The sequence below is a fragment of the Spermophilus citellus genome (genome assembly GCF_964194105.1).
Source record: "Spermophilus citellus genome assembly, chromosome: 2".
Classification (NCBI taxonomy): domain Eukaryota; kingdom Metazoa; phylum Chordata; class Mammalia; order Rodentia; family Sciuridae; genus Spermophilus; species Spermophilus citellus.
Window position 1 is genome coordinate 88648497 of NC_138183.1, and position 16093 is coordinate 88664589.

The following is a 16093-nucleotide window of genomic DNA, read 5'->3' on the forward strand; positions in this document are numbered from 1 at the left end:
AAAAAAAAAAAAAAGAAAGAAAGAATGAATGAATGAATGAATGGGATGTAGCTCAGTGGTAGAATGCCCCTGGGTTCAATCCCCAGTACTGCAAAAAAAATAGCCAGATAAGATAACCAGTAGTGGGCCAGGGTTGTAGCTCAGTGGTAGAGAGCTTGTCCAGCATGCGTGAGGCACTGGGTTCAATCCCCGGTTCAATCACATAAAAAAAAAAAACAAATAAAATAAAAGTATTGTGTCCATCTACAACTTAAAAAAAAATAACCAATAGTACATAAGACTTAGGTAGAATTAGTCTTAGGACGACTAATTCTATTACATATCTTTGGGTGCAAATTACATTGCCAACATTTCAAATAATGAAAATTTTGATGACTTACTCTGGAACTTTCTAGAAGGAAAAATATGACAAGAACTATGTATAAAGTATCAAAAACCAACATTATAACATCAAGGTTTTCTGAAATTTTTCTTTATAATTTTTCCTTGTTCAAATTACCTCTGTGTTGGGATCATGTTGGGTTCAACATTAAGGTCACTTCAACAAACATCGGTATTTGGTGCCCTATATGCAGTGAATTCTATGAGCACGGAATATAAGCAGTAACCCCTGGTGAAGGCAATAAGGGGTGCATTGTTTGTAGAAAATTTAAAAACAATAAAATCCATGTAGTTTTTTTTATTATCAGTATCAAGGACAATAAAAAAATACTACTCCTTATTGGGCAAAGACTTCTACCTTGGTAAACTACTGCCAATTTAGGCTCAAAAATACTACATAGCCAATACATTTGAGATATTTATTGCAGAAGGCTCTCATTCTCACCTTTATTTTAAATTTTTAAAAATATGAATGTAGGGAGTGTGTTACCAGTATTAACAAAGGCAGCCTACAACCTAATTTCAAATGTAAATACATATAATGAATATTTTTTTAAATTCCATCAAGTCACGAGAATTGTGGACATATGTGACTTTCTATTTGAACCTTCAGATATTAGTACCCCAGTATTTTAAAGTCACAAGTATGTGCCTAAGGAAGTAATTGAAAGATCAAAACAAGTCATACTTGCATTTAATGTTTGGGAATTTGTGTTTTTCACAGAACTGAACCCACACTAAGTATCTGACTCCATTATAATTCATTCTAAGACTTAAATATAAGACCTTTATTTTTTCCGATAGGGCACCTATTCTCAAATAAGCATTCATAACTTTATTAACCTCGAATGATATAAAATAAGGCAATGCTAGTGGCAATATAGGCTATGTAACTGAAAATCATCTGTATATGTGCTGATTCTTTGGATCATGAAAGTTCATGAAGATGTGAAGAACTGAGGACACGCTCCCCAGATAAAACCCAAAACAACATTAATAAAAGAAATTAATATTTAAGTACAAAGGCAGGCTGAGGAGTATAGTTTAGTGGTAGAGTGCTTATTTAGCCCAAACACTGCAAAATAAGAAATTAATAAAAGCACATGTTTGTAATCCCAGCAACTCAGGAGGCTGAGGCAGGAGGATTATAAATTGAAGGCCACTTGAACAACTTTGCTTTTTATTTTTATAGTATTTTTATCATAATATATAAAAGATATATATTTAACCAAAGCAGGGGGTAAAATTATATCTTTGTTACTCTACAGTCAGATTCACTTGTGCATTATCAAATCAAATCACTGCTTTTCTTGCTTTGTTAGTGAGAAAATGTGTTTTTATTTTCATAGTTTAAAACAAATATGTGCTAATTTCTTGGGAAAGCAGGATTCTAGTATCAAAATACATTCTTATAGGATGAATTATTTATAATTAAGGCATTGCACATTAATCTTATAAGAAATTTATAATTAGAACTTTCATTAATACATATACTAATAAACATATAATTGCTATGCTTTGTTGAAGGCACTGGCCTTTTGCCATAAGACTGAAAAAAATATATATATATATTATTATATATATCATACAAACAAAAGGAAGACTAGCTGAAAAACAGACTGTGAGACTTCAAATAGTCTCTGGTAAAAATAAAATTTCCAAGTTAGTTTGTAAATTAATTGTTTGAAACTTGAACAGTTTTTCACTGGGCCAATGTTATAAACTGTTCAGTTTCCAGATAAGTCCACAGAAATCTACTTAACCCATAATTTAAATGAATTTTAGTACCTTGCTTAAGAGGTAAACTATTCACTTATTTAGAAGTTTGTTGTCTTTCTTTTCCTGAGGAACAGGTATTTAGCAAATTGGACAAAAAACTTCAGTCCCTAGAGCTAGCAACTAGATAAAGGCAGAAAGCCTTAAGTGGGCACAGAGTGACAGTTTGGGTCTTGGGAGAGATGGTCAGGACAACACAGAGTAAAATACAAAAAAAGTCTGTAACAGCATTAGATAAGAAAAAATGGATTCAACAAGAAGTGGGTAACTCTCATTAGGTAGGCATCTGTTGAGTCAGGGTGGTGTTACTGCTGTCCCCAAATATTAATTAAACTAAGAAACTCAAATTTGGATTACAAGTAAAAGTTTGGAAAAGAAACAAAATAATACTGCAGGTCATCAGAATGGAATGTTGCCTATAATGAAAAAAAATATGGTGAAAAAGAACTGGTTGGATAAATTGTTCAATTCTTAATTCTAAACATGATGAACAAAAAGGCTGAAACAGAAAATGCAGCAAAAATTTCATTTACAAATTTACAGTCCCAATGTTGTTTGGTCTGCCTGTTTGAAACTCCTGATGAAGTAGGTTGTAGAGAAAAGTCTCACACTGAATCCCATCAGATAATTAGCTAAGGATCCTTTGACTACATTTCAGGCTTTCCAAAACAGCCTCCATGTGACTAGATATGTCACAATCAATGTTCTTTTCCTGAAAGTGCTGAAATAAATGTTTCTGTATTCTTCTATCATTGTCTCTCTCTTCCATGTAACTGTATCTTTTCTCCCAATTTTGGTAGCATAAACAAAAGACATGTCAAATGCACATGGCAGGAGAAAGATGAAAATTTACGTTTCATTATATTAGCAAACCAATAATATAACACTATAAACAGACAACAATTCTAGAAAAAGAACAGAGATTGTTTTTTAAAAATCAAGACTGATCACTTAACTTCTGTGGGCTCTGACACTAAAATCAACTTTAGTCCATAAACCTGGCAGGTTGTCTTAGGCTACAGACTGTATTTTGGCAAAAAACTTCATCTGTGCCAAAACATATGCAGCAGGTAACTCCCTCTCTAACACAAGAAATATTTATCTGGATCTTTTAAAAACAGCAATATATTTTTATATTAATATATTAAGGATTATTGTATCATAACATGTTTATAATACACTTTTATATTAAATAATAGCATACATTTGAAGGATAATTTAGTCTATTAGTTTTGTTCTTCCAATATACCTGGAAAATAAAAAACAAATAAAATATGCCTGAAAAAATTGAGTATATTTGTAAGTGGGAATATTTAAGTGTTATCAAGTATTATAAAATGTGTTTATTTAATTATTGTGGAAATGTAAATTAAAACTCCCCAAAATATACAATCCTCCCATTCTTCCTTTATCTGCAGAAGGACTAATGAGCTTGAGCTTTACTTTTAACAAGTTAGAGAAAGGAATCTTTTTACATATCTACTATATTAAAATGTCTATCGTTAAATGACTAAGTTTTAAAGTCACTAGGTTTCCTAGACACTTCAATGGAATCAGCAGTCATTGATCCAACCCCAACTCCAAGACTGGAACGTCGTAATGATAGTTCCAAGGAGGAAATCTGACGTAATTCTTTACGACACAATTTTACAGGTGTGATACCATGAAGCTGTTCCACATTTCCCATTGGCTGAATTTGGGATGATGGTCGACTGTGAGATTTTGTAAACTGATATTCATCTGTTTCTGTTTTATCATCACTGCGTAACAGTTGCCCACTAGACGGTGCTAAAGAGCTAAAAATAGAAGGTAACTCTGGGGCATCTTCCCAAAGTTTTTGGGAATTTGGTTGTGTTCTTAAACTGCTTGAAGAACTGTTTACTTCTCTTTCTCTTGCACTTAATTTCATACTTTCAGTTCTGGATGCCCATTTTAATTCTTCTGAAATCACACCTGCCTCTTCAGGGTTCAGGACTCCATCTCCAGCATCATGATCTAAAAATAATCCCAAAACCAAAAATTCAGAGATCATTTCCTTCAAATCAGGTATTTTAATCATAATATCCTAACACAACTACATTAATATTTCTCACTATGCTTGTTGTTTGTTTAATGTTTCTTTTAGACACACAATGTGTGAGTATTAATTATTCCACTTATTCCCTGGAAAACTTGGAATCTCTCTATTTGTGTTTCCATGCCTGCCCTCTGCTTAGCTTGTTGCTAGAAAATTTCAAATCCAGCCAAGTGAAAATTTCAAATCCAGCCTCTGTCCCTGGAGGCATACTTCAGGGACTTGGCATTAAATGTATAAAAAGCTGGTCTTTGGTTGGTTCTCCCAGCATGACAGAAAGGTTCTGATATCCAAATGTCCTCAGGGGTGTGTGTCACAACTTCCACCATGGAAATGAAGATGACAGTATACCCTCTCAGTAAGGAACAACCACTGGAATGAGTGATTAGAAGTAAGTGAAAAGACCCAGCTATCCTACTCCTTGGTTTATACCCAAAGGACTTAAAATCAATGTTTATAGAAGCTCAACTGACAATAGCTAAACTTGGAACCAACCTAGGTGTCCTTCAACAGATTAATGGATAAAGAAAATGTGGTATATATACACAATGGAATATTATTCAGCTTTAAAAAAGAATGAATTTATGGCATTTGCTGGTAAATGGATGGCACTAGAGAATATCATAGTAAGTGAAATAAGCCAATCCCAAAAAACCAAAGGCAAAGTTTTTTTCTCTGATATGCAGATGCTAACTCACAATAAAGGTGTGTGTGCGGGGGGGGGGGGGGACTAGGGAAAAACAGAGTTACTTTAGGTAGAGGGGAGTGAAGGGAGGGGAGGGAGTAAGGGGGTAGGAAGGACAGTAGAATGAATAAGACATTATTACCCTATGTACATATATGACTACACGACCAGTGGAAATTATACTCCATTTATATAAAATGTATCATAGTGCCATGTATCATACTGTCATGTATAACTAATTAAAACAAATTTTAAAAAAGAAGTGAAGAGATCAAAGCTTAGAAATTGTCAAATCATAACCTCTATCATCAAAGACAAAACTTGCTTAAGAGAAATACATATAGGTACTAAATCTAATATGATGAATGCAAACTTCAACATATGACAATACATACTTAATATACTTTTAGTTCTTTGAAGACAAAGTTGCATAGTGACAGACCCCAATTCAAATCTGACCCCCAGATACATTTTATTTGGTCTTTAATGTTAATAATTCTTGATACAAAATTTTAAAATTAGAGTTTCATATAAAGTATAGATTTTCAATTTTTCTACAAAAATTAGAAGAGCTAAGAATTTCTGCATAGCAACAGTAGCTGAAAAATTGCCCCTACTCATATAGATGACAACTGTAAAGCCCTCTAATTCTCTTTGGATTCCTGGTTCCTATAGGCATTCTAGCTTGTAACCTTGGTTTAAAACATTGATTTTTCAGGTTTTGAAGTCCCTCAAAAACAAAAAACCTGAACTAATAAATGACATAGATCCTCAAATGGAACTAGAGCAGATTACAAGTTGATCATAGATAGTGGCCCCAAACTCTAATGTTGCACATTAGGGTTACCAAGAAGCTTTAAAAAATTCTGCTGCCCAACTCAGAGTGTCATTTTACTTGTAAAGATTTTATGTGAAAGAGCAGAAATGGGCCCACTGCTGAGGGTCACTCTCAGGTTCACTTGGATTCTTTATAATAGGAAGTTTCCCACTTGCAAGTTTAAGTTTCCCATTTAAAAATGAAGAAGCAAAACTAGGGAGAGATTAATTTTCCCAAGTTCACACAACTAGTAGAAGTTAAGATTTAAGGGCTGGGGGTATAGTTCAATGGTAGAGCACTTGCCTAGTATGCTTGAGGCTCAAGATTTGATTCCCAGTGTTGCCAAAAAAAAAAAAAAAAACAAGCTAGGGTTCCTTATCTTTTTAATATTTTTTTTTTAGTTATTGATAGACCTTTATTTTTATTTATTTATTTATTTATTTATTTATTTATTTATTTATTTATTTATATGTGGGCTGAGAATCAAACCCAGTGCCTCACAAATGCTAGGCAAGTACTCTACCATCAAGCTATAACCCCAGCCCAGGATTCCTTATCTTATATATAGTTTGATAGTGATTTAAATTGGTACAAGAATGGTATTAAATATTTAAGTGGAAGTGGAAATACTGAGTGGCCATATAAAATTTTATCCTCAAAGTATGTTAAAAAACATATTAACGGGCTGGGGATGTGGCTCAAGCGGTAGCGCGCTTGTCTGGCATGCGTGCGGCCCGGGTTCGATCCTCAGCACCACATACCAACAAAGATGTTGTGTCCGCCGAGAATTAAAAAATAAATATTAAAAAATTCTCTCTCTCTCTCTCTCTCTCCCTCTATCACTCGTTCTTTAAAAAAAAACATATTAACATCATAACTATGACCAACAATTGACCAAGATATTTTACTTAAAATTAATTTTTCTATTTGGAAAAAAGTTAAAAGAAGATAAATATAAGTCTCATAGGCAGACAACAGAGACTACTATTAAAACCAGTGAGCTAAAAGTTGGGTACAGTGGTTTATGCCTGTAGTCCCAGTTATTCTGCAGGCTGAGGCAATAGGGTTGCTTGAGCCCAGGGGAATTACTTAAGTCCATAAGTTTAAGGCCAGGTTAGGCAATATAGCAAGAGCATGTCTCAAAAAAATAAAAAGAAGACATTTCAGGGAACTCAGAATTTGATATATTTCAATTACTATATGTTATAATTCAAATAGACTTCATTTAATGTTATAAAATTATATCTTGAGATAGGATATAACATAAGCTCTATCCTTAACATCACTGAAACTATTTTTAAAACATGATGAAAATAAGAAAATAATTATGCTAAAATGTAGGTAGATTTATGGATGATTTGTTTTCTGCATTTTCAAAAATTTCTATAATGACAATGTTATATAATGACGTTATAGCCAAAAACAGTATTTAAAATTTTTTTAGATAGAATGGCAAATTAGCGAAATAATACGTTCAACATTATTATCAAGACTAGACTTCTTGGGCAAGTTGGTCAGATAGGTGTGTGTTAGATAGGTGTGTGTTGCATTTTGCACCTCCCCAAGATTATTCAACTTTATTTTAGCTTTTTATTGTTTCCTTAAAAGACAGAATGAGGGGGGCTGGGGCTGTAGCTCAGCCCGCAGAGTACTTGCCTAGCATGCATAAGGCACTGAGTTCGATCCTCAGTACCACATAAAAATAAGCAGATAAAATAAAGGCATTCTGTCCATCTATAACTACAAAAAAAAAAAAAAACAGATCGAGAATCAAGGTTTCTGAAATCTGTGTACCCCCATACCACTCTGTCATTTTTTAGAAAAAATGTCTCATAGACTCAGGAGTATAAACATGGGCCATTTACAAACCAGAAGTCTAATTTCAGTTATCTCAAAATTGAAAGTGGGGGATGGGTCTGTGGCTCAGTGATAGAACACTTGCCTAGCATGTGTGAGGCACTGAGTTCGATCCTCAGCACCACATAAAAATAAATAAATAATATAAACGTATTGTGTCCATCTACAACTAATAAAATATATTTTAAAAAAATTGAAAGTGGGTGAGATTCTTTTGTTTAAGTGATGGGGATTGAACCCAGGGTCATGTACATGATAAGCACCTTGTACATGATAAGCTACCACACTTAGCTACAGAGTGGGTTTTTTAAAAGGCTAAAATGGTTTTATGTTAATTGCTTTTTCTTTGTTATTTAATATCTGTTTACTTTTTATTTAAGAAATTTTTTTTCAGTACTGGAGAATGAAGCCAGGAGTGTTCTCCTTCTGAACTACATCTCCAACCCTTTTTAACAATGTTATTGTGAGACAAAGTCTTGCTACGTTGCCAGAGTGGCCTGGAACTTAAAATATTCCTATCTCAGTCTTCTAGGAACCTGGAATTAGAGGCATGTGCACCTGGCACTTTTTAATTTTTTGCAAGTAATATTTCAAGTAAAAGTTTTAGTTACATATTTCAGGCATTGTTTTTAAGTAATGAGTTGTATAAATAAGCACCTCTGTACTACTACATTGAGAATCAGAAAGTTTAGTCTCCTTAGAAGGATTTGTGTTTGTATCATATCTCTCTGTATCTCTGTCTCTGTCTCTCTTTCTCTCTCTCTCTCTTTTTTTTTTGGGGGGGGGGGATACCAGGGATTGAACTCAGGGGCACTCAGCCACTGAACCACATCCCAACCCTATTTTGTATTTATAGACAGGGTCTCACTGAGTTGCTTAGTGCCTTGCTTTTGCTGAGGCTGGCTTTGAACTCATGATTTTACTTTTTAGTTGTAGTTGGACACAATACCTTTATTTTTTAATTTATTTTTATGTGGTGCTGAGGGTAGAATCCTGGGCCTCACACATGCTAGGTGAGTACTCTACCGCTGAGCCACAACCCCAGCCCAGCATATATCTTTTCATTGCATATATATTTTTCACTGAACCCATCTTCTGTGCCCATCTTTAAGCAATTTCATTTAAAGGTACAAATTGGGTCTATTACTGAAATTAGTGCATTATAATTATATATAGGGGCTCATTGTGACCTATTCATGTATGCCTACAACATAATTTATTCCAATTAATTCCTCAGTATTTCCCCTTTTTTTCCTCTTCCTAAAAGGTTTTATTTCTAAAAAAAAAATTTTTAATTGTAGTTGAAACTCAATACCTTTATTTTATTTATTAATTTTTATGTGGTGCTGAGGATTGAACCCAGGGACTCGCACGTGCTAGGTGAGCACTCTACAGCTGAGCCATAACCCCAGCCCCTTCCTAAAAGGTTTTAAAGCCAACTTTTCATCAACCATTCTTAAATTGTTAGAATATGCTCCAAAGCAGAATATTTCTTTTATAAAATATAGACTGTTATTTTAGAAATATTGACTCCTCTTTATTTTGCTGACTTGAGGGTATATTTTAATCATAGCAATATATTACCTTCATAGCATTTCTTTTTACAGAATATTTTTGTCATGTTTGATAATTTCATTTATGAAGGTGCTAATTCTACTTATCTATATATAACTATGCAAAGAAACATCTTTATCTCAACAATGGGTTTTATTAATTTTTTTAATTTCCAAAAAGGCCAGTATATAAAAAGCCTTGATTTAATACACACACTTTTAACTTTACTTTTTGTATTATCCATTGTATTATACATATTTTTTATGCTAATGGAAGGCTTAATTTACCATAAAACAGGAAAATGACAGCTATCTTAAATTACAGGGTTACTTTAAGGATTAAGTGAGTTAAGGACTATAAACAATGGCACAATGCAATCAATAAACAATCAAGGTGGTGCATGCCTGTAATCCAAGCGGCTCAGGAAGCTGAGGCAGAAGGAGGATGAGTTCAAAGCAGCCTCAGCAACTTAGTGAGCCCCTAAGCAACTCAGTGAGACTCTGTGTCTAAATTATATATAAAAAAGGACTGGGATATGGCTCAATGGTTAAGCACCTCTGGGTTCAATTCTGGGTACAAAAAAAAAATTGCTTCCCACAGTTTTAATGGGTATTATTTTATAGTTTATAGTTTAGTTTACAGGCCCTGTGTTGAATCCCCAGCACTGCAAAAAATATATATATTTTTTTAAAAATGTAAAATACAGGACTTTGTATTTTACATTTTTAAAAATATTTTAGATAGTTGCACTCCTCAACTGTTAAGAAAAATAAGGAGTTTGTAGTGGCAATATACAAACAGTTCTTGAAGTAAAATGAGTAGTTATATAGACACCATTTACTTTGCAGCTGATAACTGTATTTCAGAGATTCATCAATCCATTAAAGAATTAACTCCAGCATTTATACTCCACAAGATTATCTGTAGCAACCTTTATTTGGAGTTAATATGTCCCTTTGAAATATTACTTCATTCAGCCACATCAAACGTGATCTAAATGTTCTAAATGTTCTCCATGATGAATAAACCTTTGACAGCTGGAAAAAATAAATTTTAAAAATGACTATCTCCTTTACACATACGTATGTGTTCTTTCATTCATTCTTTCACTTCTCATGGGGTTCTGTCTTATACATGGTGAAAAAACTAGTTTTGTCCAGAGAGACAAAAGAGAAGTTAAATGTCTCATCCTAAATAACCCAGTCACGGGGAAATCGGCATGATCTCACCAAATGCTAGAAAAACAGTGTTAGCGTGGCAAGTAACTCGTCTTACGTTCTGACAATGCTAGTTGCCATTGAAATGCTTCCCGTGTCAGTTCTTTAAGTTTCTTCTTAAGATCCCTGCTGGTTTTCTTATAGAAATAAAGATCTTTTTCCAATTGCTGAATTTTATCTTCATACGTTTTAAAAGTTTCTATAATGCTTTCTCCATCTTGTTCTATAAAGCAAAAATTTATAGTTATACTTGGTTTTAAATAAATGATTCAAAATTATATTTTAACTTAGCCCCAAACTATCTTTAAAGGGTCACATATCTATTACTTTACTTTAGATTTGTTTTCAGTTACAATTTGGATTCTTCTGCCCATAACATTTTTTAAAAAGACTGAGCCCTTAATCATTTTCTCCACCCTACCCTCAACAACCTCTAACTATATGTTTATAAGTCTGCATTTTTTTGCAGTTCATATTAACAAGACTTATCCCTAGAACAGAAGAAGTAGGTGTTTCCTATAAAAATTTCACTTTTGGAACTCTGTCCACAAGCTGCATTAATATCTTAAAGTTTATATCAGACATTGTGGTTATATGGAAAGTCTTAAGAGGCCCTAAGAAACATTTTTTTTTTTTTGGCCTTAAGAGCCAAAAAAACCCCACCACCACCACCACCCCACACCCACACCCACACACACACACACACAAACCGTTAAAAGGGACTAGAGAAAGATAAAATCACAAAAGAAAACACCACAGGAAAAGAAGGTAAATAGCCAGCATAAGTTCTAGTTTATGCCAAAATATAACTTAAAGCCTCTAATTACTACTTGTGAATGTCTAACACTGTTCTAGAACAGTAAAATCTAGTATACTGCTTTCAGAAGATACATACTTTTGGATTTACTCAGGAGACATATTTATAAAATGGTCCTACTATTTGTTTTTGTTAATATCAGCTGTTTCCTAAAATTTTATTTAAGTATGCTTGTATAGTTTATCTTGTTATAACAATTGCTTAATGATATCATAAATCAGAATCCACAGAAAGTAGGGCTGGGGATGTAGCTAAATGGTACAGCACTTGCTTAGCATGCATGAGGCCCTGGGTTTGATCCCCAGCACTGCAAAAAAGAAAAAGGAAAAAAAAAATCTCCATGAAGTATGAACTTATATCTAATCCAGCTGAAATTAGAAAATTCACAAATTGTTAACATTTTTAGTTACAACTTTGTTATGAAAAACTTGCAGTTATAGAAATGAATGATTTTTAAAATGTCTTTATTTGACTATGGCATGAACTTTTGATGTATAATCCTTGTCACTTTAAAATTCTCTGCACACATCACTTTTAGAGACAACAGAACTAAATTAAGGTAAGGAGAGCATGTTTTTTTTTTTTTTTTTTAGGAGAGCATGTTTGAATGCAATAATGATGTTGGGATCCTGCCAAGGAAATCCTGTCATTAGTCAATTGGTTGCTAATTAACAATTATAGAATTAATTTCAAGGTAAGCTGCCTCAACACTTAAATTCAAATGTTCTCCAATTTTCTTCTTCCTCAGGTTACTTCTTTTTTTTTTTTTAAAGAGAGAGTGAGAGAGGGGAGAGGGGGAGAGAGAGAGAGAGAGAGAGAGAGAGAGAGAGAGAGAGAGAATTTTTAATATTTATTTTTTAGTTCTCAGCGGACACAACATCTTTGTTGGTATGTGGTGCTGAGGATCGAACCCGGGCCGCACGCATGCCAGGCGAGCGCGCTACGGCTTGAGCCACATCCCCAGCCCCCTCAGGTTACTTCTTCCAGATCCCTTTTGACCCATTTTCAGCTGTGGATTCATGAGACTCAAGAGCAGTAACATTATCACCTGGCAGTGATTTTGTTGCCATGGCAGCTGTTTGTGTACTGGCCATGTGTAATATGAAGTCCACTTTTTGGGACAGCTTTTTTCTTTCTTCCTTTTTCTTCTTTTTTTTGTACTGGGAACTGAACCCAGAGTGCTTTACCACTGAGCCACATTCTCAATTCTTTTTATTTTTTACTTGGAAATTGGGTCTCACTAAATTGCTTAAGGCCTTGCTAAATTGCTAAGGCTGGTCTTGACCTTGTGATCTCCTGCCTCACCCCCTCGGGAGTCGCTGAGATTACAGGTGTGCACCTTGTGCCTGGCTATGATAGCTTTCTTTTTGCATCAGAGATGACAGTTGAACAGATACTCATTGATAACTGTGCCTATCAATAGTAGTCTAGTTTTGACCTAGGATACATAACCTTAATGCATAAAATTTTACAATCAACTGAAAATTACAAGAAATATAACTAAGAATGTGACAAAACCTATCACTTTAATTTTGTGAAAGTAAAATAATTAAAGTATCATAGTACTATATTCCTAGGAGATAGAAAAATTTTAACTCTACACTTAAAAGCCAGACAAAATCTCCACATTTCAACATAAAAACTAAACCAACAACAAATAGGATTGTGGTGTGCCCTAATGGGGCAAGCAGAAGGGATAGCATTTCAAGCATGAATAGCCTCGTATCAACTTCAGCTATCCCGAAACATAGTACCAAAACAGGTAAAGGGCAAAAATTTGTGCAAGTAGTAACTGCTTATACATTGGACTATTAAGAAATAAGTTCTGTCTCATTTTCCTTCTTAAATATTCCCCCATCACCTTTATACAACTGAAAAAAGAAGAGTTACCTTTGAAATGACGTAATAGCAGTTGCACCTTTTGCTCATGTTCCTTTTGCTGGAGTGTCAGTCTCCGGTCACACTGCAATTTCAGATGTTCCAATGCAGATTCCAACTCTCGAACCATATTATCCCGTTCCAGAACCTTCATTTTAATTTCTTCATTTTGTAACTGTTGTTTTCGTTCAGCTTCTCGCAAATTAACCACCTACCAAAGACATTTTTTTTTTTTACTTTTTAAGTGATTTAGATAGCCTAACCCAATAGATTAATCTACTTTTCTTGGGTTTCATAAAGATGAGCTTCTTTGGGGCTGGGGCATGTCTCAGTGGTAGCGCACTTGCTTGGCATGTGTGGGTACTGGGTTCAATTCTCAGCACCACATATAAATAAATAAAATAAAGGTCCATCAACAACTAAAAAGCAATGTTTTTTTTAAAAAAAGATGAGCTTCTTTAATCTCCACATTTTAAGTGCTTCCTGAAACATACTGGGTCCCTAGGCAACTACTTTATAACATATCCACAAAATAATATAATAGTTGGGCTGGGGTCATAGCACAGTGGTACAACAATTGCCTAACATGTGTGAGGCACTGGGTTCAATTCTCAGTACCACAGATAAATTAAAAAAAGAAAAAATGAAAGTCCACTGACAACTAAAAATTTTTTTAAAAAAGTAATCTGGCAGTCTTTTAAATGTGTCGAAATTCTGAATTGGTAATGCTTTCATTTTATTTTTTTTAATATTTATTTTCTAGTTTTCGGCGGACACAACATCTTTGTTTGTATGTGGTGCTGAGGATCGAACCTGGGCCGCACACATGCCAGGCGAGCGCGCTACCGCTTGAGCCACATCCCCAGCTCCTCATTTTATTACGTCTTTCTAATAATAACCCCTTCAAAACTTTTTAATTCCCTACTTTAACCCCAAAATGGATGTTATGAATAAGTGGCAGAATTTTTAAACTATAAACAAAGAGATTCAGTTTCAAGCTTGTATATCATCTGTTGGGTTCTTCTTTGATATGAAGTAAAAATACTTCAGACACAACGTTACTTAGAACTTGTAGATAATTTAATGATATCCTCACCAGAACAATACTATTTCTACAAAGGATCAGAAATCCACTGATCTTGGCTAGGGTATCTTGGGATAAGAACTCTTGCTTCAAGGGTAGCCTAGGACAGTCCTCCATTATTTTCTGCCCTCCAAACACACAAAAATAGAATGCACTCTCATCAGTAACAATAGTTTACTACTGACTGATTATCCACAAAGAGATTGTATATAACATTTTCATCTTTATTTCATACAATTAGAACTTCTAAAAACTTCAATGTTTTGTGTTCACCAACTATCTGATATTCCCATAAACTGAACAGACTTTTCAGAGACAAGAATTGTCTAACCTGCCATACTATGTATTTATTTATTTTTAATTTTTTTTTTTTTTTTGCATCTCTGGAGATTTAAACCCAGGACCTTGTGCATGCTAGGCAAGTGCTCTACCACTGAGCTATATCCCTACCCCTGTAATATATATCTTAAGTGAAAAAGATATTAGAGAAATGATGTGATGGTTCTGAATGCTATGAAACACCTCTGGATCACTAAACTGTCCGATTCATATAAAATATTTTAATTGATTTAAGCACATTCAGGTTAATAAAATCTATTATTGTCTTTGCCGTTGATGCATCACTTCATCTCCATTTCAACTCACACATTATTCAAGAAAGTACAGGTTTACCTTGCCCTATAGCATTGAAGGAACTAAAACTCGGAGAGATCTTTATTTTTCAGGAATGCTGCATAGCAACATCCAAATCTGGAACCAAAAAATAATAAGGAAGTTTGGTTTTTAAAACTATACCAAAGAGGCCTTCTATTGAAAGGCCCTACAACTATAAGCACCTCACAAAGGTAGGCTTACAAATTTGGATAATCACAAAGTTTCAGATGACAACATTCAGTAGTATAAAGAGAAAACATGCTTAAGTATGTAATTACACCATCAAATCTTTCAGTCTTTCAATTTCTTTAAAAATTCAACATAAATATGGGGAACATCTTGACCCCTATTGATAAGATAAATACTGTTCTTCCAAAACAATACCTTATTGAAATATCTGAAAAGAATAGCTCTAATTTCAACAGGATTCAGGCAACTTAATTTTTCCAAAACATTTGCTTCACTATGAGAAAGATTTTGGAGTGATGCTCTAAGCAAATTCTGGCGACTCTGGATACTTTCATTCTTGTATTCGATTGCAGCTTCCAAAGCTTCAATTCCTTCTTCAAGCTGGAAAAGAACATGTTCTTCCTAGATATAATACAACAGAAATCACTCATTTAAAATGAAATACTAAAACCTGGACTTTGTCATATACTCAGATCTTACTATGCAATTTGAGTTTAATGGACATTACTACTCTTTTACTATACATTTTTAGAAATATTTATTTTTTAGTTGTAGTTGGACACAATACCATTATTTATTTATTTTTATGTGGTGCTGAAGATCGAACCCAGGGACTTGCACATGCTAGGCGAGCGCTCTACCACTGAGCCACAACCCCAGCCATTTTACTATATTTTAATAAAATAATGTTTGGGTGGAGTATGGTAGCACAACCTGTAATCCCAGTGGCTCAGGAGGCTGAGACAGGAGGATCACGAGTTCAAAACCAGCCTCAGCAAAAGTGAGGTGCTAAGCAACTCAGTGAGACCCTGTCTCTAAATAAAATACAAAATAGTGTTGGGGATGTGGCTCAATGTTCAAGTGCCCCTGAGTTCAATACCCAGTACCCCTCCCCCATAATAATAAGAATGTTTGAGTTTTGTTATGCCATACGATACTGTGTATGTGTGTGTGCATGTATATAAAACATATAATCATTGAGTCTTTACAGTAAATCTTGTATAATAAAATGGAATTGTTTAGGTGAGTACTATAACATTCCAAGGTCATACAACAAACGCAAATCACCTAATCAAAGGAATAAACTGGAAGGCCTCAGTCCACAGAATT

At 34.2% G+C, this 16093-nt stretch overlaps 1 protein-coding gene across 2 annotated transcripts in view; it reads right to left on the reverse strand.

Annotated features, from left to right (window-relative positions):
• Positions 1-1550: 1550 nt before the first annotated feature.
• KIF27 (kinesin family member 27) overlaps positions 1551-16093 on the reverse strand; it is an 83631-nt gene continuing 69088 nt past the window's right edge. For both annotated transcript variants that reach the window (XM_081282705.1, XM_081282706.1), the window contains 4 exons: positions 15179-15385; positions 13069-13267; positions 10420-10584; positions 1551-4152 (listed from right to left, as the gene is read on the reverse strand). In XM_081282705.1, the coding sequence (XP_081138831.1) occupies positions 3668-4152; positions 10420-10584; positions 13069-13267; positions 15179-15385 (1056 nt within the window). In that variant the 3' untranslated portion in view covers positions 1551-3667. The remainder of the gene's footprint in view (positions 4153-10419; positions 10585-13068; positions 13268-15178; positions 15386-16093) is intronic.